The sequence below is a fragment of the Anarhichas minor genome, unplaced genomic scaffold, assembly GCF_050575085.1.
Source record: "Anarhichas minor isolate MPS153535 unplaced genomic scaffold, ASM5057508v1 ptg000040l, whole genome shotgun sequence".
Taxonomy (NCBI): Eukaryota; Metazoa; Chordata; class Actinopteri; order Perciformes; family Anarhichadidae; genus Anarhichas; species Anarhichas minor.
In genome coordinates this window covers 11,533,069-11,556,474 of record NW_027466486.1, presented here as the reverse complement: position 1 = coordinate 11,556,474, position 23,406 = coordinate 11,533,069, and the positions used below count along the sequence as shown (strand labels likewise).

Below are 23,406 nucleotides of genomic sequence, written 5' to 3'. Positions count from 1 at the left end.
TACTCTACCTGCCTCTGTTAGCACTAGTGTTATCTGTTAGCCGCACTGTATTCCGCAGACACTGGCCCTGTGTGTTCACATCCACTGTTTCTGGCCCCGTGCCAGAGGACAAAGGAGGAGGACAAAGAAGCAGAGGATTTCATCATTATTTACAGACAAAACAAAGCTTTGAGACTCTCTGAGTTATACTTCGGATGATTCTTTGCTGCAGTACTGCGGTGTAGGTTTTGTCTTTGGCAGAATTTAACTTGTTGTAAACTTGCGTGGATAGATTACGGAGGGGGGGGGGCATACATACCACAACAATGGCGGCTTTATGCAACGACATGATGTCACGACTCTGGCATCTGCTCTCAACTTCTTGAAGTCTGAAAATAGCAGAGCTTTTTTTTTTTTCTAGAGGAGGCCTTCGACAGTAACAGTCACCTGTGGATACGAACTGTACATCTGCAAACAAGAGGCCGTGCTGCTGAGGAATGCGGTGTCTCTCATGCCCATGCAGGTCCTAAGACCTCTCCTGCCTCGGCATGCTTTCCTGGGCCGAAATGTGCGGCTGTCAAAAACGACACATTGACCTCTGCGCCTTTTTTAATGCGCATACATACTGTAGTTAAACCTACAGGCTTAATAATGTACCCGAGTTTTAGTTTACATTAGAACATATTTCAGTCTGTGGCGGAATGCAACCTTTTGAATAATCAAGACTGTTCTTGGGCTTGAAACAAAAATGCCTCAAAGTGATACGAGCAGTGGTTGCCTTAGGCTGTGTTTTTTAAGTGTGCACGTGTAACTACTGAACGAGCCACAGCTGAGTAAAATATTACACGAGTGCAAGTCTGTGCGTGAGTTTGCTTTGAATACTACTTTATACAAGCCCCCCCCCCCCTCCCTTCTTTTCTTAATGGTTTCTCCACAGGCTATGTGGCCTGTCGACGACAATGGTGGCCAGGCCCCCCTTTTATAGCCGTGACATTAACACACGCCCACGATTAGCATATGAGAATGGTGTGTACACTTGAACTCGCCGTAGTGTCAACAGTCCCCAGGAGCGCTGCAAGAGCTTCTTTTGTTTCCATTCATTTGTTTGAATTAGCTTTGCTCCAGATTCTGATGTTGACACAAAAGGTACCAGACCGTGACCACCGCAGCACAGCCGTGAACCTTCTGCTGACAAATTGCTGCTGTGATTGAATAACATGGAATGAATAAGTGTGGTTGGGGCCTTTTTTGGAGACTGACCGGCGTACAAATGCCGAGCCAGTCAAGTCCCTTACCGCTGATGCATGGAAACATTCTTCAGTGCTAAATTGATTTGAAAACACGTGTGTGTAACATCCACCTATTTTTTGACATTTTACAACGTTTGTCTTGTTCCTCCAGGAATGTGTGTCGGCGTAGTTGATCCCCTACATGCTGCCGTCTGAAGAGAAGAGCGGGAAGCATGGACGTGGAAGACTTTCCTCCCCCGCCTCCTGAAAGTAAAGTCAACAAAGCATTGTCACACACACACACACGGCTTGGTGTGAGCATGCTGCCAATAACGCCATGGTCGCGGGTTCGATCCCCATACGGGCCGTAATCTTTACCTTTTGAGAATGATGACACCGTGATGGGAGAACAGATGAATGGAGACATTATTTGATAGGCATTCTCTCTAATCGGTTAACTGTTTCGGACTTTTGTCAAACGTTCTGTCGTTCTAAATTGTGAGGATTTTCTACTCTTCTTTGAATACTACTTTGTAGTATTCCCCCCCCCCCCACCCTTCTTTTCATAATAGTTTCTCCACTGGGTGTGGCCTATCTATTACAATTGTGGCCACGCCCCCTTATACCAGTGACATTACATTACTTTGATTGATTGTAAGCGAGTGTAAGTGTTGTCACACATATTTCTGTCTGTTTTTAGAAAAAGATTACAGTGTTGGACCAGAAGTATCGCCTGCTAGCTTCTGTGGGTCGTCTTGTGGTCACATCACTTCCTGGGGGGGGGGGTGGTGGGGGGGGGGGGGGGTGAAGCTGGACAGTGGGAGTAAACGGCACAGATTCCTCTCTTCTTTTTCTCCGCTGAGAAGTGTGTGGGCAGAGGAGCGAGGAGGGTGAAATGTGCTGTGCTGCTGTGAATACCAGACAATGTGCCTCAGTAATATGCTGAATACTGCTGCGGCGCACACACACACACACACACACACACACACACACACACACGCACACAGCCTCCGGGGATTGACACAGGCCAGAGAAATGCTTCGTCTCCTGCTGGCCAGTCACTTGCTTTGTTGCCGGGGCGATGCCTGAACGGGTCGTAACCCAGTGACTCATTCGAGCGGTCTATTATGTAGTAGAGTGGAGACGGGTCCGCAGAACAGAATCCATATTGTCATTATGAATCGACAATGGGCACCTCAGCAAGGGTGTGTGTGTGCATGTGTGTGTGCATGTGTGCTTCATGATATTGTACAAAGGATGAGCGAAATCCTCTCATGGTTTGGTTGTCAATGTAGTTTAGAAGGGCTGTAAGATCCTCACATAACTGTGTGTGTGTGTGTGTGTGTATGTGTACGTACTCATATGTGTGCTTGCACTGTAAAGTCAGGTCCACATCCAGCAGCACAGTCTCCATAATTAGGCTGCCGGCACATTAGGGCTGTCATTTCCAGTAAATACCACAATATAAAACTTGTGTTTTCTGTTTAAAAAGTACAACTGTCCGAAGATAGGAAGTACTACTCGCCCACTTTTTTTAAAGTGCTTACATCTCCAGTCTGTTATGGAGCACACAGCTGATGGGTACGTGGTTTCTTTACATTACGTGACATAATGCTGTTAGGACGTGATGTGTCTGAGTTCTCTGTCACCATATTAAATGTCTTATTCGGTTTTGAATACATATTTGAAATCAGAATATTCGTTAACAGCCCTAATATCCATACAGCCGGCCATCAGTGGTCTCATGTACTCATGGCTGCAGATGTACTACTGAAGGGCCGGTTGTGACTCGTCATTTGGCCAAATCCACTCCAATCCGGCCCTGTTGTACTCTGACAAAGTCCAGTGTTTCACGTCGACACCACAGAGGTAGGATCTGCGTCCACATCGGGGCAGTTATGAGCATATGAATGTATACATCCCACAGTCCTGGAGTAGCGCTGACTATGAGCCAGCTAGTTGTGCCTTATCTCAGTGTCATTACTGGAACACATGGAAAAAGACAGATGGCATCTCTGTTTCCAGGTCTGCTCTGTGCACCTCCTCTTTTCGTGGTAACTGTAGTCGTGGCTGCAGATGGACGTGGGGTCGCAGTGTTGACCTGGAGCATTAGTCACAGACCGTTCCTTCACACGCTACAGCGTGGAACAACCACCTGTCACAGCCGGAGGGGATCGTACCGGTGATTTAGTAGCTGTGTGTACATTGCTCTTAGGGACTTCAAAGTTACTGCGGGGTTTTTGCGACAGGGAGTTTCTTTTTGAGTTAAGGTTTACTTGGTCACTTTCAATGAACGCGGCATGTTGCAACGGTGAAACGTGCGTATTTTGATGGGGAGAATAACCTTATCCGCTGAACTTTAAAAATGGCCACGTAAATGCTGAAGTCGACTTGCGTCCGGGAGGAAGAACATCGGAAATGGATATTGACATGTGTCAAAAGGAGAGGGTAGAGCCATGGCGCTACAGCAAAGCTTTGTGGAGGATCTACACATTTATCTGCAAATCAGAAATGGCCGGGGGAAGAAAGGGAAAGGTCAAAATGCCGAAACTCGGGATCGAACCGTGACATCTAAAATGAACCTGCGCAAACTTGGAATTTTTCTGCTTTCTTTGGGAAACACAGGATATGAAAATCCGGCTTTTTAGACTGTAAGTTAATACACTCAAGCTGTGGCTACTGATGAAAGTGCTCTCGAAGAATGCGCGGTATGCTCTGAAGCAAAGCTGTGACAAAGATAGAATATCATCCTTAAAGTTGCAGGTTGGCCCAGCGACACTTAAGGGTTAAATGGTGCGATTAGGAGTTCCTTCCATTCAGGCTCTGTGGTTTATCCTTCTGTGAACCCGGTTTAAAGGATTGCCTAATATTTTTGAATGTTTTCTTTGCTGAAGTCTTTTCTTTTTTTTCTTTCACCCCGCCACTGAATGAAACCTGAAATACTTTCATTCACACATTCAGCTCGGGGCCCAAAAACATGAAGCCAGCTGATGAAAGTCGAGCCTTGGCATTTCCTAATCCGTTAACTCTCTCTCTTGCTCCTTTTTACTGAGCTCTCCCTGACTCGGGGCCCACGCTCTGTTCATCAGATCAGAAATAATGCAAAGCTCCGGCTGTGCTCGTCACTGAAGGGAGTAGCGGCCCTCCTTCCTGCAGGCCTAATTGCAGTGTGGAAACTGGAAAGACATTTGTTCTTCCCTTTTCCTGTCTGCTGCCAAGCGAGTGCGCTGATGCGAGTGTGACGCCCCTTTTGAACGTTAACTACACCTCCCAGCTCTGCCCTACTTTGTCTTTGCTATAAAGTAGAGCAGCTGGTGTTTTTTTTTGGGTGCAGAAACCGATCCCCTCGTGTAAGAAAACATACCGCTGTCGTAGACCCCACCCTTAATTATAAGTCTGTTTGTGGCTCAGTGTTTTAACTTGAAGCAGCCCAAGCACTAAAACTGCCACCCACAGCGTATCTGTAAACACTCTCTAAAGGAGTGGAATTATATGATTATTGAGTTAAATCCTACCTAAATTTAACTTGTGTTTCGCCAAATCCTGAAAAGCCTACGGTGTGGTGTGATTGTCTGTCATCCAGGAGTTCTGTATGTTATTAGCCGAAGCTCATTTGTATACAAAGCGTGTATCTACTCGGCTGTTGCAGTAGATAAACGGGTCACAATCTTTCAGAAGTTTAGATATTAGTACTTTATTTAATAGTATGCTTGACGCTTGACGCTTCACCTTCACAAGACTTCTCTTGTTTCAGTGTTGGCTGACAGCGTCCCCTTCGCAGATGAAGACGAGGGCGAAGCCTTCGACTTTGATGACAGCTGTGATGACATCCCTGAAGCTGAACGCCTGCCCCCTGCACCTCCAGCTCCTCTTGCCCCAAGCACCAATGATCGGGACAAGACGGGGGTCGGTCCCCCCGAGGGCCATCTCACCGGCCCGGACCCCCCAGCACCTTCCGACACAGCTCCATCATCGGCAGACACAACAGTTGCCACAAGCGGATCCTCAGCAGCAGCAGGTGGAGCAACAGCAGCAGCAGCAGAAGGAGAGGGGACATCTGCTGCTGAGGGCACTGATGACATGGAGACAGATCTACCACCACCTCCACCCCCTCCTCTTGAAGGTGACGCAGAGACGGATCCTGCGAGAACAGGTTTGCATCCCAAAAGTGTTGACATTGGCAGAAGTTTCTCTGCACTACGGTATTTGGAAATTAGTTCGCTGCAAATAACAGCGATTTAAAAAAAGAATTCTCCACATTCCCCTTTCATGTTTGTGTACATTATCTGGCTGTGATATAGCCCCTTCAGCTCATGCTAAAGTAGGGCAGCCTGTCTCTCTCATGACACCTTGTATCTCTGGCTGCCTGGTGCTGGAGTTTGTCTGGCTTTTATCACTGAAAGCCTTGACAGCAGCAGGAAGCGCTAGGCTCTACTTGTTCTCACTCATTCTGTTGTACTGCAGTGAAGGGACGTCAACACTGCACACATTTTTCAGGTTTTCCCCTTTTAAAGAATGTGTGATTTGAACACTCACAGGCCTTGCATTTCCATCATCATGAGAAATTGTATATCTTCTGATTCTCACCTCTCAAAATTACTACTTTAAAATGCCACATGGTACCCTGATCTTCTGTGCCCTTAACCAGAGCTGCTTGCAAAGGCTCATCCAGAATGACACTTTCCCATTCTTGAGGTGGACCACCCGATCAGTTTCTAGTAAAAGAAGACTTTTTACTCGCGTGAAGGTGCCTGGAAAATAACCGAAAAATGCCTAAAAGCCGCTGTGTGATGGGATGCTCTACCAACAGGTTAATGAACCCAGAACTAAGTTTTGATAAGCTGCCGAACCGAAATACTGAGCTGTTAAGAAGACAAAAGTGAGGCATCAGCAGGAAGAATGGGAACACTGTGGGATCCTAACACTCGGTAGTGTTACGTGTGCAGCAAGCATTTTGTCCAAATGTTAGTTTCAGGCTAACTATGTTTCAGTCAGAGACTTCATTTAGATTTCAGTATCCTTCTCCCTGACGTGGTATATTGTGATGTATCTTCTGTCGCTCACCAGGCAGTGAAGGCCAGGACGAGTCCATCAGTGACCCTCACCCTCCACAGGCCGTCCCCAGAAGCTCCTCCCAGGGCAAAGTCAACCCTTACTCTGTGATCGACATCACTCCTCTCCAACTGCAGCAGCAGCAGCTCGAGCAGCAGCATGGACCCTCCTCTTCCGACTCCACCGCTTGCTCGCCAACGGAGCCCAAGGAGCCGGAGGGAGAATCCCAGGATATCCCCAGCAGCCCCGTTAGCATCACTTCAGGATACTCGGTCCCAGTGCCCTGTGGCTACGCAACCCCCTCTGGTGTGCCGCTCATCACACCAACGTACGCCACACCCGTCCTCATTCGGCACCTCTCCATGGATGAGGACGGTAAAGTAGAGCCGAGAGAGAAAAGTCTCTTGTTTTGCTTTTTACTTTTGAGAGAAATTCTTCCCTCTCCTTTTCTCACTGCACTCGGACCTAGAGATGCAATGCAATGACACGTAAATGCTGTCTCAGCTGCTTCTATCCTCCGTCCGTTCTTCTTTCTCTTGTTTTTCCCAAAGCCTTGCCACAAGGAAGTAGGGGCTAAATTTAGCCCTCCCCAAAGATCTGTGCTGTGCTGTGAGGATTTTCCGGTTTCCTTAAAATCTGGCAACAGCTGAGCCCGGCCACAGGCTCGGGCTCAGCTGAAGAGTCTGATTACACTGTCATTATCTTACCACGGTCACACCACATTGAAATACTGAGATTTTTAGGAAAAGAGTTTTGAGAGTCATAGATGTGTGTGTGTGTGTGTATGTGTGTGTGTGTGTGTGTGTGTGATGTAGAAAATAATTGTACACGTTTTGCAGTGTTGTCATCTGCAAGTTCTGGCCATGACATACAGTCATCTCTACTCTTCTTATAGTCTTATCATTTTTAAATTGGGTACATTTGTGAAGTGACATTTGTGGAAGCACATTGATAAGAAAATATCATCTTGACTAAATCGAACGGTAATTGAGGAGATACCGAATCGTCAGTGACACCTGGAGGCGTATGAGGAAAATTACAACGGAGTTTCTTAATCTATTTATTGTTAGTTATTTGCGTTTGCTTGACATGCGGCGTGCTGATTTCTGGAACAATTATATTGAGGATATATTAAATATAATAAATGTATCCTTCATTCCATGCTCTTAACAATAGTAAGCATTGTAGGTTTCCTCTCGGTAATGTTTTCTCTCTTTGTACCTGCAGTCACTGTGGTTGGGACTGTCAACACCTCTGCAGACAGGTATGTTTCATACTAAGCAGCTGAAGCAAGTCTATACCAGTCATTTAGTACATTTAGGGCTATGTCTCAAGAGAAGTACGCAGAGTATACTTCCCACTTTCAGTTACAGTCATGCTTACTAAACCCTTTCCAGTGTGTAATAAAATACAACCCCCCTCATGCCATGCCATAGATATATCATTGTATTAATACAGAAAAAATTAAGTTATTTATTGGTTTTCTGCCTAAGAAAATATGTATTTCTTTGCAGTTATAATTGTGTTTGTTTGCATGTTTTCTCAGTGTTTTCACTGAAGAGTCTCCACCTATTAGAGAAGAGGACGCTTTGGCTAAATGGGCATCCGATCCCGCCAACACTGCATGGATGGAAAGTAAGGAGCGATGCCCACAACAGTTGCACATCTTGTCGGGATGCATGAATCATTTTCGTGGAAAGAATGCTGCTGCTGTTGTTTCAGTCCCCTGTACTTGCCTCTGCACACACAGTGCATGCCTTCAGGGGGATATTATCTCTGTTTCTTCTTTTGACGCTGCTGAATTCCCAGACACTTCCTTCCCTGTTCTTTTGAGGAAGCACAGCCTTGTGTGTGTGTGCGTGCTTTTTCTTTTAGATCCCTTCTTGCATCCTGTTTGTTGTGTGATGTGACAAATCAGACACTAGTTGTTGTGAACGGCTCTTTTTATGCTTCAGATCCAGACGAGGTGATTTACGATGATGTGCCCAGAGAGAACTCTGACTCCAACACAGGTTTGTTTAAAAAAAAGAAATCTACATTTCACAAATTCAGTATTTTTGTTCCCGTCTGTAGCTTTAAGCCTGTCAGCACTGCTCACTTTCACTTCTATTGTCCTAATTTCTTTAGTCAAAAACTAAGATACTAATACTCGATATAAATCTGCATATACATTTATGCTACTGACCTTTGATAGAAGAACCCTACAAATTGTTTCTGTGGGTGCTTTGACTCACTAAACCTTCGTATTTCTGATGACGTTTTCTGTGTCTGTCCTGTTGCTTCACACAGATCCAGATGAGATGATCTACGATGACGTGGAACTCGGCGAGGAGGGCGGCTGCAACAGCTCCCTCGACAACGGCTGGAGCTCCAGCGAGTTTGAAAGCTACGACGAGGCCAGCGACGGGGAAGGTCGCCCTGAGAACGGCCTGCCGCATGCCTTCATGAGAGGAAAGCCCCCCCAGAAGAAAACACATGTGTGTATAACAATCACACTCCCACTGCTCTGACAGCATTACAGACAAAACACATATTTTATCACGTATATCACTGTACATCTGTAGGTGGGTGGATAACAGCAGTGGATGAAGCAGAGAGTCATTTTTATTTGTAATCTGCAATTTTGCATTTTAAATTGTTTGTGATTAGCAAGAGGGCTTGTGTCTTCTTTTCTACCCTATACATATCTACAGATATACATTATCATTGATATAGATCTGACATATTTGCGAATATGAAGTTTTTTTATTTTTTATATGAAGTTGTATTTTTCATTTCTAAGTTGAAACAAATCCTCTTAATGTGCCTATTTTGAACCTTTTGGTCAAATTATTGGTGGATATTGATTTCAATAATGTACAGTCTATTTGTGCATGGATGCGGAATCAATAGTTTCTTTGTTTCTGCAGCTTCTGGTTTACAGTCGGCGTGCTGCACTCTAATGTTTTGGATTGTGGTTTTGAGAATTCAGCTTTGCTTTTGTTTTCAGTGAACCGTGGTCAGATATTAATGATTGCTTCTGGCAAGATAAATCATTTTGTACAAGTTATGTGTTGAGTTGATACATGATTATTTACATATGAATGCAACATTGTGAAAAAACCTCAAATAAAAACCAAATGGTATTGTGGTTATAGACGATTTTTCAGAAACTGATTTTAGGTGAATCAGATTAGTATTAGTATAACTTAATTTCCCAATATGTTCAGATTTGTCTGCATATTTCATTGGGCCCATTAATGGAAAAAAAATCAGATCAAGGGGAAGGCATGCTCTTTGGAAAAGTCCATTTCTTCCCCTGATTCACAGTTTAAATGAGTTTAAGCTAAATAATGTTTTTTGGAAGAAGATAGGATCAGCAGTCTAGCAACACGTATATCAAGATTAAAGTGAGTTTGCTGGTAGGTCTAAGGTGCGAGGTCATTCCAAAACCATAACCAGTAACGCCTGCTTTGCTTTTGTTTAGCTCTCTCAAGATCTGACACGCTTGAAAGAACACTATGAGAAAAAGATGAAAGATCTAATGGCAAACACAGTGGGAACGGTAGAGCTGCAGCAGTTAAAACAGAAACACGAGCAGAAGGTAAACTACCTGAGGCTCACCTCACCTGCCTGTGCTAGACAGTAGTCCCAAACCCTTAACTCTCACTCTGGGCGTCTCTCACTGACTCGGTCCCCTCATCCTGCTCTGATGTGAATGACTGGTGGTGGTGGTGGTGGTGGTACTGGTGATGGGTTTGCATTCAATTCATTTGCCTCCCTGTCTGCTGCACTCACCTGTCTCATTATACGTTCGTGCTTTGGAGGTTGTGAAGCGATTGAGTTTTAATATTTCACTAATAAAAGTAGCTGAAAGCTGTCATTCTGTATTTCTAGTATCTGTTCCTTTCAGCTGATGTCCCACTTACTGTGTCGTTCTCTGGTCGACTTTGCTCTCCTGTTGTCCTGTATTACATGACCTGCCGTTTACCTTCATCCCTCCTCTAACACTGCTGCCGTCCTGCTTAGCTCTCAGTTCAGTAGCTTTTTCAGCCACAGGTGTAGACAAATATAGAATTTGTGTTACTTTTGCGATGTAGATAATCGTGTATTTTGTCTCGTCGAAGATGCAAAAGCTGGTGAAGGCAGCTAAGGAAGGGACCAAAGATGGACTTGAGAAAACCAAAGCTGCAGTGAAGAAGGGACGCTCTTTCATCAAAACCAAGTCATTCTGTCAGGGTATGTAGTTTGCTCTGTTAAACAGCAAATCCCTTTAGCTTTTTGTTTACGTTACACCGGTGTTAATGTAAAGAAGGTTCAGCATTTTAGCAAACGGCAACGTAGCATTTTTCTGTCTCTTCAGCATGAAGGCTTGTTTGTTTAATTGCGGTCATGTATTCCTGGTGCTTTACTTGCTCTCTCGTCTTAAATCCTTCAGAGAGGAAGTCGGCCTGTTTTGAGGACGAGGAGTCTGAACTCTTCATTGAGGTGGACTGTTTCAATGTTGAGCCCGTGCTGTGTCCAGCACCAGCGGGTCTTTCACAGCAACAGGTGATAAACGCGCCTTTCAACGTCTATCCCAAGTTCTGCAACTCTTTGCCGTTTTAAGAAAACCATGCCGAATGTGTTGGTGTGTTTCCTCCACAGCTGGTGAGAAGATGTATACTGGGATCTATATTGGAGAGCGAGAAGAACTATCTTGACGCCCTGAAAAGGATATTAGAGGTAAGCAAGTGCGGCTGCGGCGATTGACAAATCCACTTTGAAATGTTTGTTAACACAGTTCACATTATCTGCTTTATCAGCAATATGAGAAGCCGCTGTCCCAGCTGGAGCCGAGGCTGCTGAGCGACAGGAAGCTGAAGATGACCTTCTATCGGGTGCGTGAGATCCTGCAGTGCCACTTCCTGTTCCAGATCGCCCTGGCAAGCCGCGTTGCTGAGTGGGACAGCCTGGAGATGATCGGGGATGTCTTTGTTGCATCGGTAAGCTGGGGTTGTAAAGCTTTTTTTTTTTTTTAACATTAGCTGTGGTACCCCTGATTCCAGCTGAACTAGTTTGATATTCATGACATTTGTGATTACATGCAGCACAGCCACGCTCTCCTCTTTCTTACCGTCTTCAGACGCATGCTCTCATGCAGATGCAGAAATTGAAGTCTGTTCTATTATAGCATGTAGTCCACCTTCTTCCTGCTTAGCGACTCAGAGGCAGGGATCAACACAAAAGGCCTCATTTCCCACAGTCCCTGCTCACGACATCACTTCCTGGTTTTTGTAAGAAAATCGACTCCTGGCATGACATCAGAGGAGCAGTGAGACCCATCTGAAGTCTGCTCACTACCCTCTGTCACCTCACAATTCATATCGCATCATAAAACAGCAGAACTTGCACACCAGCACGTGCATACGCATACATATACACACACACACAGCGATGGGCCTGAAGTTAATAATTGGACAGCCTTATTACAGCCTTTAGAGCTACAGATACCGCTTTTTTTTTTTTTTCACAAAAACATTTTTTTGAAGAAGATCCCAACCCCAGCTGTAATGTGTTTTAAACATTTGTGTTCCTCCACAGTTCTCAAAGTCCATGGTGCTGGATGCCTACAGTGAGTATGTGAACAACTTCAGCACCGCAATGGCAGTGGTGAGGAAGACGTGCGCCGCCAAACCTGGCTTCCTGGAATTCCTCAAGGTTTGAGAAAAACTGTTGAAACGGTGTCATGAATAAATGTTATCTTTGGATTTTTTGTTCTTACTGTTGTGCTAAAGACAGCTAATTACATTCAATACATATAACAGATAAATGCAAAATAAATCTACTCAAAGTACATGGATTTGCCTGGTAAATACAACTCGCTACCCTGCTGGCATGCTTTTACGTCCTAATGCATCCTCTAAAAATCTTTGGACTGGTTTCTCGCTACACTGCACTGACCCGTCTTCTCACCTACAGCATCGCCAGGAGACCAGCAGCGACCGGATGACTTTGTACGGCCTGATGATGAAACCTATCCAGAGATTCCCACAGTTCATTCTGCTCCTTCAGGTTTGATGAATTCTTACTTTACAGTAATCTAGAAGACAGTGTGTGGTATGTTCATTGACCAGCAGAGGGAGTGCCGTACACATAAATCAAGGTGCTCTGTTTTTCAAAGTTCTTACCAACCAGAGAAATGGTCTCGGGGGAAATAATTTTCTCAGATCTCTTTTAATCTTGCTCGGCATATTGACTTTTCCTCTGCCTCTTGCAGAAAATATAGGACACTGGATTGCTTTATTTTTTTCGTAAAAACGTGTAAGAGCACATTATGTTATAAAAACACTTCAGTCATGAGGATGTGTGCTATATAGAAAAATGGATGAGAAGACAGAGAGCATGCTTTCAAATGCTGTGGGATGCAATTATGCAGATGTATGGATAGTTGTACTGGTTAGAAAACACTGGGAGAGAGGTCCTCAGTGTGTGTGTGTGTATAAATCAGCGAATGATGACTAAAGTGTGACTTCTCTGTGCATCCTCATCAGGACATGCTGAAGAACACGCCAGTGGGTCACGCAGACCGTTTGCCCCTGCAGATGGCCCTGGCCGAACTGGAGACACTGGCGGAGAAGCTCAACGAAAAGAAGAGGGAAGCCGACCAACGCTGCGAGATCCGCCACATTGCGAAGGCCATGAACGAACGCTACCTCAACAAGGTCCGCCCACTGCTCAGTGTGTGTGTGGTCTGAATCATCGTACAGTACGATGCTGTAGCATAACGGAGTCCGTGTTCTTGACACATGAGGTTGTTGCACGTGCGATTGGTTTGAGTTGATGATTTACTCATTGCGCCGTCAGTACACACATTTTGGCTGATGATGTTTCGAGTCTTTGAGCATATGCTGTGGCATTTCTCTCCGTCCCAGTGTGGGCAGCCATCCGGCACTTCACATTTTTTTTTTTTTTCAAGTATTCTCTTGCATGAATAGCATATGTTTAGCGCGTGGCTTCTCACATATGCACACAATACCAGCTCTCCCCAAGGTGTAATTATTTGTCTATCTGCCGCCACCCACTCATGTGTTTACAGGATACCCTATATGAGGCAGAGGAGTTTAGTTCGTATCATTTATCATCCCCTTCTCTTAGCTTCTGAGTAATGGCAGCCGCTACCTGATCCGCTCCGACGACATGGTGGAGACGGTCTACAATGAGCGTGGGGAAATCATCAAAACCAAGGAGAGACGCCTCTTCCTCCTCAATGACGTTCTCATGTGTGCCACGCCCAACATCCGGTAAGAGTGCCCGCAAACCAGACAGACCTGTCCCTGAATCTGTCCCCTAATTTGCACCTTGGGTGCAATATCCTGTAATCTCTTTACTACTTTACAAATTTAGAAATTAATTGTTGTGTGTGTGTGTGTGTGTGTGTGTATTTTTGTTGTGGTCTTGTTTGTATAGTTCACTTAAAGGAATGTGTTTAATGTAAGTAAGATTTCCTGACGGTAAGAATCTGTCTTAAAGAGAACTAAATTAAAATGGTCAGCACACGTATGAAACTGGTCACCTCGGGTGACTTTTGACCACACTGGATCTGGAGGTTTGGACCCATTTGTACCCACTGCGGCTTGCTTTTCAGCCAAGAGTGACGGAGAGCCCCGGTTCCGCGGCTTTTCAGCTTCTGTCCTGTAATTGTAACATGATGGTCACCACATACTTCCTCTTGGAAACATGCACTGACGTGTACAAAAAAATATATACATTTTCAAGATGAGTGACATTTACCTCCTCTTATCTTTCAAACTGCACTGATGTTTTCTTCCACTCATATTTCCTCCTCACACGGTGCCAAAGAGACATTTCTTTTCCACGAAACAACATGAACAGGAGCCACTTTGTCACATGACCTTCATCTCTTTTCGGCTCTGCCCAGGTGTCAGGATGGCAGTGGGAGTGGCAGCGGCAATGCCCCGCCCGACCAGAAGTTCCTTCTAAAGTGGAGCGTGCCTCTGAGCTTCGTGGAAGTGCTGGAGTTCGGATCCAGCGAGGACATGGCCGACAACAGCCGCTACCCAACGTCCCATTCAGGGGAGAAGGTGGTCATCAACGCTAAGCCAAGTATGAACCACACTGTCACAGGTTTTAAAGCATAGCTCATATTAGCTATGCTATATGTAGCTATCAATATTGCTTGCAGCATTGCAAAAACTATAGTAGTCGGAGAGATTTGATTGTTGTTGTTGTAGCACATTCACATCTCTAGAATGGGGTCAGTCTGGCCCAGACCATCCAGCCCGATGGTGTATTTTTTTTCCTTCTGCAATCCTCTGGTGTGCTGCCTTCCAAGTCCAATGATTTCAGTCTTTCCACTGGGCTCTCCCCTGTCAAAGACAGCTGCTCAGCCACTTTAAAAAAAAAAACACACACGAGGCATGACGAAAGTCTATATTTTTGTGGTCAGAGCGCTGCAGTTTTTATTCCAGGATGTAGATTTTCTTTCTGTGTGTCCGCGTTTGTGCCGAGGTAAGTGGCGAGTGCTTTGATGCCGTATTATCCCTGGTACGTCAAAGGTCTTATGTATTCAAGCCGAGGTCGGAGGCTCAGTCTGTCGGTTGCTAAATGCTAGTGGGCTGGAATCACTACCACTGGAAAAACACACTGCACTCTATAGCTCCCTCTCTTTTTCTCGCACTGTCCATCTCTCCAGCTCCCTCTAATCTAACATCCGCAACACAGTTACATAATGTTCAGTCTTTTGCAGCCAGGTGTCACATTTATCATTTAATAGTTGGTGTTTTCTTTTGTGTGTTGTAGCAGACAGCCCACCTGCCATGTTAGATTGTTCCACTTTTCCGCTCTTCCACAGCCTTAGAATATTGTACCCCTCTTTTATCTGCCTTTTATACCCTTTTTCCTTTACCTTCACTTCAGCCGCACTTGGCACACTCTCTATTGCACCCATGTTCTTTCAGACCCCCGGTCTCTCTCTCTACTTCACTGAGCTGTATGAAAAGTCGAGCAATTGCACGATTGTAAGTAACAGATGGCGCAAACAGACAAGGATACAGTCAAGTATAAATGTTATTTTGTTCTTACAAATAGCAGTTAAGTGAATTAGATGTTGTAGATATTGAAATGATGTGATCTGACCACAGTGCTTGAAAAAAAGCTGACCTTCGCTCTATTCCCTTGTTCTGATTTAGCTATTCCCCAACCAACTTCAGCCTTGTGTACGTCTCTGGGGGATGTTTGTCTGCATACAGATGTGTGCATAGTCCAGGAACTCTCAACAAGTGGAAACAATTGTTTCTCGGCCGACTGTGTGCAGCCAAAAGCAGCTCTGTGACAATGAAAAGGTTCTCCCGCACATGAGGTCGCCTCTTCTCATGTCCTTCTGCTTAGTTCAACTCTTCCTCTCTCCACTGCATAGCAATCAGTCCGCCAGGCAGCCCCTTCATTTCAGGTTACGTTCTCCTGCGGCTCACCGTCGGTATGTAATTTGTAGATATGTTGTTTGTTTTTAGGAAGTGTGTAATTGCTGGGATGACTGCCATGTTTCCTATGATGCTGCCCGCCCGGCTTGATTTGTTTGAAAAACTCCCGGCATTTGGCACTCTCACAAAGAGCCGTCAGGAAGTTGGACCCAGGTTGAAAGGAGTTGCACAGTGGCAGTTCTGGCTGTGGGAACGGTCAATTCAGTTGCGTCTTATCATTTGTACTGTTAAATACAGACAATATACAGCAAAAGACGGTTGGAAATGAGGGAGCACAGACTCTCGTCATACACTGATCACAGGTCTACAGAGTAAAATGAAGATTTTCAAATTTTAACTATATGCCTGTTTAAACTCGGATAATGCGATCACTTTTCTGCTTTTAAACAATGCCTTAGGATTGTGCTCCATCATGTGACACTGGCTGTATATAAGCTGTTGTAGTTGCACTTGCTCCAAGCGTGACACACCATCGAGAACACATGAGAGGTTTATTCAGCGTTTCTGCCCTGACCTGAATTCAACCCTCCGACTCGTTTTGCTGAGACAGATGAGCCATGAAAATTGCTTACAGCTCCACAAAACTGCAACAATACATTTATCACGTCATCGTATTAATGGTTTGAGTAAGTATACGTGACCTGTAGTTGTATTGAAAGGTGGCTATGATTTGAGCCAGTGAATGAAATATAATAAGAGGTAATTGACCATGAAAACATTAAAGAAATCTAAAACCCATTGACACACTACTGTAGGCCTGCTGTGTTCTGCTTGCGCCTTTGTGTCCAGGGCTGCTCATGCATGTGTAAGGACAACAGAGAGGTTCTGTGGAAGTGAGCAGCCTCCTGTGTACAAGCTCAGAGGGAGACATTTTTGAGTAATTCTCCCAGAGACCACCTACAAATGTGGATTTTGGCGACGCACAAACGGGGGTAAAGTGTCCCCTGAATGGCCAGTCAGCGAGACCTTCAGAGGACTGGACTGGGTTGCCATGGAGTTTGGAGCACCAGGCAGACTGACTATTGTAGGAGAAGGAAGGAAAGGGGGAAGAGAAAGTAGAATGGCAGCAGCAAACAAAGTCATTTTGGTGCCAAAGACTGATGCAGTTTAACCATTTGGTCACCGATACGCACATAAACGTGGTTCATGTGGTTTGCGGTTAGGTTTTAATTGGAAAGAGGCCTCTACTTGTTAATTCAGCCGTTTGATTGAATGACATGGATAACTTTTCTGTTGACAATTTTGGCCAACTGACAGGCATTCCCCCCCCCGTTTGCTCTGTACAAAGTATGTGTGTGTGTGTGTGTGTGTGTGCCTTTGATGAGCTATGTGGTTGTGTTCAGAGCAGCGCTGCACAAAGCAAGTCGTTGTTTCCTTTCGATACAGAACAACAGCACGGTAACGGTCACATCACACAGCATCATGAGGTTTGATATTTTGCGCAAAACAATTACGAGAGGCAGAGCAACCTAACGGCGTACCTGTTGCAGCATTCATACACAAAGTAAAGAACAGTGAGGATGATACTTGCTGACCTCTGAAAGCTCAACAAGCGAGCACACTGGTGAGAATCACTGCAGAGCCGTCACCGCTCCCCGTGGGAAACTGACTGATTAGCCTTTATTGATCTTCGTCCTTGTTAGTCCAATTTGAACTGCTTGTCTCACTCGTTGCTGCTTGCGTATCAGACGTTCTACTAGGGGGCTGTTGCAGCTCTTTAGGTCTCAGCTCTTTTTCACTGCTGTGTGTTTATTCTCTCCGGCTCACGGATGGATCCTAAATATATGAGTCACCGCTATCTGTGAGTTGAAAATGAGACTATAAAGCACCCTTGAATGATATGAGCTGATTAAAGCTTTGTGACAAAAAACACTTCATTTGAACACTTTTTTTTAGCTTCACATCCATTGCAAGTTATTCAGAGTTTAAAAGTTGTGAATTACCGAAAACAAAAATGAAGCTTTTTTCTTTTTCTTTTTTTTTTTATGTTTTGCTTTTGTGTGTTTCTCTGTAGACAAGCTGTACATGGGCCCCGGTCAGTTGTACCAAGATCTGCAGAACCTGATCCATGACCTCAGCCTGGTCAGCCAGATCTCCGGCATGATCAGCAGCCTCAAAGGCAACTACCAGGTACTGTGTCACTGAGCTAAAGTACATCAGTTCAACTCAATACATTTCTAGTCTTCATTGTCCCTTGAAGTACTATTTTTGTGTTACTTTGACTAAGAGTTGGAATAGTTTCACTGTCTATTAATATTCTTGGAAGCTTTCCAAAAGTTGACATAGACAAATGTTCCTCCCGTGTACCTCCGGACTTTTAAAATCACATTCATCGTGTTTCCCCTCAGATGTCCATAAGGGGCTGGGCTGCTATGAAGCCATATAATGTTTAAACCGTGGAATGTGCCAGAGTAGGCAATCTGTCTCTGGGAGACAAGGAGTCTCTTAAGTCTTGATTTGCACCATTTAAGTCATATCATGTGGCCACACACACACACACACACACACACACACACACACACACATATCCACACAAGTCTGTCTGTGCTCTTAGGGTGGAGGTTTAGTTTGCAGAGCACAGCATGTGTGTGTGTGTGTGTGAGAGGCTGTGTTTGTGCTGTGCTGGTAGGTCTGTCAGAAGCAGAGTGGGAGGCAGAGTAACAGAGAGGCTCTCAGAGAGAGACATGTGTCCCAGAGATGGAGGGACGGAGACATTGATGGGAAAGGAAAGAAAGAAGCCGGGCTGAGATGTTTGATCTGCACGCTGCTCGGCTTCTTCCTCAACTCTAAATGAAGTAACCTAAATGATACTGACAGTCTTGTAATATTAGATATACTTATAGCTTCTTCATACATTTTGTTCATCAATGCTGATGATAATTTATAAGACCGTAAAGCATATACTGCAATTAAGATTTTCAGTTTGGTTAAACGGCTATTGTAGTTATTCGTGTATGATTTGTCAGTTATATGATACGTCTGTACTTTCAACAGCATTTTATTCTGTTGACAAATACGGAGGAGCAAAGATGCAAGAAACCACAGACAGTCCAATATAATGCAGTCCAATACAAAAACACAACTTTCAGCTTCAGAGATATGTCCGTATGTAATGTATTGGATTGCATTTCAGTCAGGGCCTTTTCTGTTTGTGTCATAAATGAATGTAATGTGTTTTATAGATGTTTAAATGCTCTCAAGTACAATAGTTTTATTCCTATTCCCATTATTGTGCACACTCAATTATCTCCCCCCCCCCCCCCCCCCTTAATTTCATGACTCTCTTCCTCCCTGTGTACAGAATGTGAACTCCACAGTGGCCCAGGATTGGGTATCTGGTCTCCAGAGGCTGATACTGAAGAAGGAGGAGGAGATCAGGGCAGCTGACCGGTGTAGGATCCAGCTCCAGCTGCCTGGCAAACATGACAAGTTTGTGTTACACACACACACACACACACACACACACGTCTTGTTTATCCTGGGTTTGTCTTTATCCCCTTTTATCATATTTTCTCCTTCCCTCTTCCCCTTGTGCCTATAGCTTTAGGAGAGAGTATAAGAGCACATTTGGATATTTGGATAAACAAGTTCCTCCACCAGCTCTAATCCCAGCCATGAATCTCAGGGGAGGAAATGTGCATCAGTGTTTGCAACCAAAGGCTACCCAGTGCTGCAGCTGTTGCTTAACTCAAAGGCACATGTCGCATATTTACACACTGTTATTGTCGGCACGTGGTCCCCCACGGGTGCATATACTTTTGGCTTTTTCACACGCTCTCTCTCCCTCTCCCCATCCCTCACCCCTGCTGCTCTTAGCGGGTGAGATTATCCACGGGTATGTTTGGAAACACAGCTGTGCTTCTGTCATTCCTCCCCCGATCCCTCAATCGCAAAGCACACAACACACTTCTTCTCACAATCAGCCAATGACAGGAGTCACACACACACACACGATGCCTACATGAGCTGCTGATAGAAACGACAATTGGCATTGACTTGTATCGCTATTCTGTCACAGTGTGTCTAGTCACTCAGCATTGAATGGGCAGACTCATGTGCCCCCTCGGCTTGGATTCAAGCCAGACAGAGATCTGTTCATTTGAACATATCTGGTATTTTACCCTAAGAGATGCTGAGCTCACACACTGGACTGGTGTGTGTAGAAGAATATTCAAACATCGACATGGCTGCATAGTGAGATGTTCATGCAAATTCAGGCCCTATGGTTACCAAAGTGTTGGCACATTATTCATTCAGTACACTCTTGTTAAAGCATCTCATGTTTTGACATATTCTGCAACATGAGTACTTTTTTTTTTTTTTTTTTTTTTTAAAGCTCTATGTGAAGACTTTTATGTATTAAATATTAACTTAGTAAACTGGCGTGATATGGAAGCCACAAACGGATTGTGAGGAGTTTTTTGTTTGTAATGAATAGAAAGGTGAAAGCAGCAGCTTGCAGCTGTGAATTCTGATCTTCTGTCCAGTTGGTGTGTCACTGTTGTGCTGAGTCATCACATAGAGCTTTAAAAACAAGAATATGTAAAGTAAATCAAGGAGGAGAAGGAGAGAAAGTGGAGGCACTAAAAAAAAAAACATCTCCTGGAATGCATTGATCGTATATTTGTGATATGACTGTGTTTACGGTTGGAGTTTTCTCCTCACGTTCTAATCACTCGTGTTTTTGTTTTGGAAGGTCGGGTAAACCGACGTACTTCAGCGCGGTGTTCAACACTCTCAGCCCAGCCATCAAACAGTCATGGATCAGTAACCTGCAGATGGCCAAGCTGGCTCTAGGTACAGTACACCGCCACTGTCTCAGCTGTCTTTACCGTTTCAATTGTGTATGCGTGCATTTATAAAATATGACAACAATGTGTTGCCTGGAGTTTTTTATTCTGACGACGGATAACTTGTGGTTCAAAAACATTTGCTGCATACTGTACACATTAATGAATCGAGTGCTGTTTGTGGGTTACATCAGAGGAGGACAACCTGCAGGGATGGCTCTTCGCAGAGGAGGATGGGAATCAGATCAAAAAGCAGAAACACCCTCTCTTGCTTCGACAGATGCCCGTGGTCATGTCAAAACTCCAAGAGTTCAAGGTGAGACCTGTTTCTTTCCTATAACGGTCTTAAAAGAAGGTAGCTGGTTATCTCAGTCAACGAGAGTGTGGTGCTAGTGATGCCAGGGTTGTGGGTTCCATCTCCGTACGGGCCAATGCTCACATTACAGCATTGACATGTGTGGCCTGTTAACAGAGAGAGTTTCTCATGTTGTTGGACGCTGGCTGGAAATATAACAGTAACGTGGGCTGTTTCTACCTGACTTTATGTCCATTTGAATTCTCACAGTATAAAATGACTTGTAGTCTCATGTAGGTGATTTGCTTCAGGGCTGAACCTCTCAGACATCTTTTTAGGTTTTTCATCTTGACACTAATTAACACTAACTGGACACCTGTTTTATTTACCCTGTGGATTCCCACTCATCCGACCATGTTTCTCTCTCATCCTCTCTTATTTCTTGCCGTTCTGTGTCAGGTGGAATGTGCCGTTCATAATCCAGAGCCCCACATCAACACGGAGAGCACAGCAGATACTCCCGTCGTGGGCCACGGCTGTGTCTGGGTGAGGTGTTTTTTTCCACTCCGCTCATGAAAAAAAAAAAAAAGAAGCAAGGTGTTCGCTTACATTTCAAGAATTGCACAAAATGAGAGCAGCTAACCTCCACATATCTGGGTTTCCTCCACCCAGAGGAAGAACACACTCATGAGCCCTTCAACCCTGAAAGTTTTAGACGAGAGGATTTAGTTTAAGTGTGTTGAGAGGCTTTAACAGCTGTATCTTGGCAAATGGTCTCGCAGTCCTCTTATTTTCAGCAGCTTAGATGATTTAAGCCTCACCACGTTTCACTCAGTGAGTCTGACTTTTAGTTTTGGCAGAAAGCTGTTTTTCACTAAAAATGTGTTTCTTTAGTGTTGGCTGTACAGATGGTAGGTTTTTGATATTCAATTAAAATGTTCTAATGTCCCCTAGAGAGACAAAAATCTGGGATTGCAAATGATTGATTCAGTACTTCAGTTTTTCTCAAAATAAACGGTGGTAATCACTGCTCATGCAGTGATTCAGTCCGTCAGGGAGAAGCGCGAGTCTGTTGAAGATATAAACATCCCTCTGGCTTGTTATTTCAATGGTGAGGTAAGATATAAACTGTTCGATTTTGGTTGTTTTCAACATGATTTAATGTCATAGATGAGTATCAGTCTTATTGGATCTTGCCTTTTTGAATTGGCACGTTATGGCATGAATTGGATAAATACTTTTAAGAGTGCTTCAGTCGAATGCTTATTTGTTGAGCGCTGTCTGCTTTGTTTTGCTTATACTGCGCTTTCCATGCTGTGTAACTCTTGAAGATGTTCCGTTTTTAACCGGGCTATATTATTTATTTATTTATTAGTAATGAAAGTAGCCCTAAAACAAAAGGCGTCTCTATCTTTGTTCAGGTTGCTAGTTGCACCAACCAGATGGGCCAGATATCCATCGTGGCCATGCAGAGCTCCAGCCCTAAGGTGACCGAGTGTTTCAATGTGGAGTCCCGTATCCTCTGCATGGCCTACGTCCCGGCGGAGCAGCCTCAAGAGAATGGCGAGCAGATTCCCGAAAACAACCACGCCTCCGCAGCGAAGGCCGGCGATTCTCCCAGTGTCTGTCTGGGCATGGAGGAGGGCAGGTACAGCACGCGAGTACTTTCAATACTGTGTCTGCATTCCTTTTAATATCTTTCAATGTCTACAAATTACAATAAACGTAATTTTGTGAAACTTTTAAAGTCATCTGTACCCGCACCATGCACACTGTTACTTTTTAATAAGAGGGCAGACTTCTAATTCTGCATCCATAAATGATAAATGTCAGGTTTTAATTATGCATTAATGGTGAATGTCAGCATCAAAGAACAAGGGGCGTCTTTCTAGCCTTTTCATTTAGCACCGTAGTTAATCACTAGAGAGGGATCCAACACAGTGGCCAATAGATTTATGATACTTGTCCACTTATCAGTGGCCCATAATGCAATGTAGCGTTCAAAATGCAACATGCAGATAGCCGTGCGTATCAAAGTATTGAGTTTGATCTGATTTCATCTCCCGTCCTCTTCAGCATCATTGTGTATAAGAGCAGCCAACGGTCCAAGAAAGTCCGCCTGCAGCATTTCTTCACCCCAGACAAGTCCACCGTCACCAGCCTGGTCCATAAGAAACACTGTCTGTACGTCGGCTTGGTCAGCGGCTCTGTGGCCGTCTACTCCAGATCACAAGGTGTGTGTTTCAGGAGGGGAGGGATTTGCGTGCCTCCTCCCGTTATAGTGTCTGAGTTCTCCCTCCGCAATGTTTGTTGATACTCTTAAACAGCCATAATTAGGGCAATTACGAGGTAAATCACTGGTTTTGTGTGAAACAGAAATATGCATTCATTGAGTTAATTAGATTTGGTTTTATAAACTGTGTAGGATGACAGTGTTTACCTCAATATTTAGTCTGCACCAGCCCTGAGTTTTGTAACCTTAACCATTGGCCATGAGTAAGAGCACTGTTGGCAACTTTGTTGTTAGATTTAACCGCTTCTAACACACTTCTGCTCACCTAATCTACCAAAAATGCAACCAGCACCATATCTGTTTACTT

General features: G+C 44.5%; 1 protein-coding gene across 1 annotated transcript in view; it reads left to right on the top strand.

Annotated features, from left to right (window-relative positions):
* The first annotated feature begins 1,441 nt into the window (after positions 1–1,441).
* The window catches only part of arhgef10 (Rho guanine nucleotide exchange factor (GEF) 10), a 34,676-nt gene continuing 12,711 nt past the window's right edge, over positions 1,442–23,406 (top strand). Inside the window, exons 1-24 of the mRNA XM_076108515.1 lie at positions 1,442–1,478; positions 4,963–5,361; positions 6,276–6,635; positions 7,488–7,524; positions 7,807–7,895; positions 8,216–8,272; positions 8,550–8,737; positions 9,727–9,843; positions 10,367–10,478; positions 10,678–10,790; positions 10,887–10,964; positions 11,045–11,224; positions 11,823–11,939; positions 12,201–12,293; positions 12,773–12,943; positions 13,377–13,522; positions 14,161–14,345; positions 17,736–17,851; positions 19,023–19,150; positions 20,418–20,518; positions 20,706–20,827; positions 21,266–21,352; positions 22,228–22,454; positions 22,883–23,040. Coding sequence (XP_075964630.1) covers positions 1,442–1,478; positions 4,963–5,361; positions 6,276–6,635; positions 7,488–7,524; positions 7,807–7,895; positions 8,216–8,272; positions 8,550–8,737; positions 9,727–9,843; positions 10,367–10,478; positions 10,678–10,790; positions 10,887–10,964; positions 11,045–11,224; positions 11,823–11,939; positions 12,201–12,293; positions 12,773–12,943; positions 13,377–13,522; positions 14,161–14,345; positions 17,736–17,851; positions 19,023–19,150; positions 20,418–20,518; positions 20,706–20,827; positions 21,266–21,352; positions 22,228–22,454; positions 22,883–23,040 — 3,418 coding nt within the window. The remainder of the gene's footprint in view (positions 1,479–4,962; positions 5,362–6,275; positions 6,636–7,487; positions 7,525–7,806; positions 7,896–8,215; positions 8,273–8,549; positions 8,738–9,726; positions 9,844–10,366; positions 10,479–10,677; positions 10,791–10,886; positions 10,965–11,044; positions 11,225–11,822; positions 11,940–12,200; positions 12,294–12,772; positions 12,944–13,376; positions 13,523–14,160; positions 14,346–17,735; positions 17,852–19,022; positions 19,151–20,417; positions 20,519–20,705; positions 20,828–21,265; positions 21,353–22,227; positions 22,455–22,882; positions 23,041–23,406) is intronic.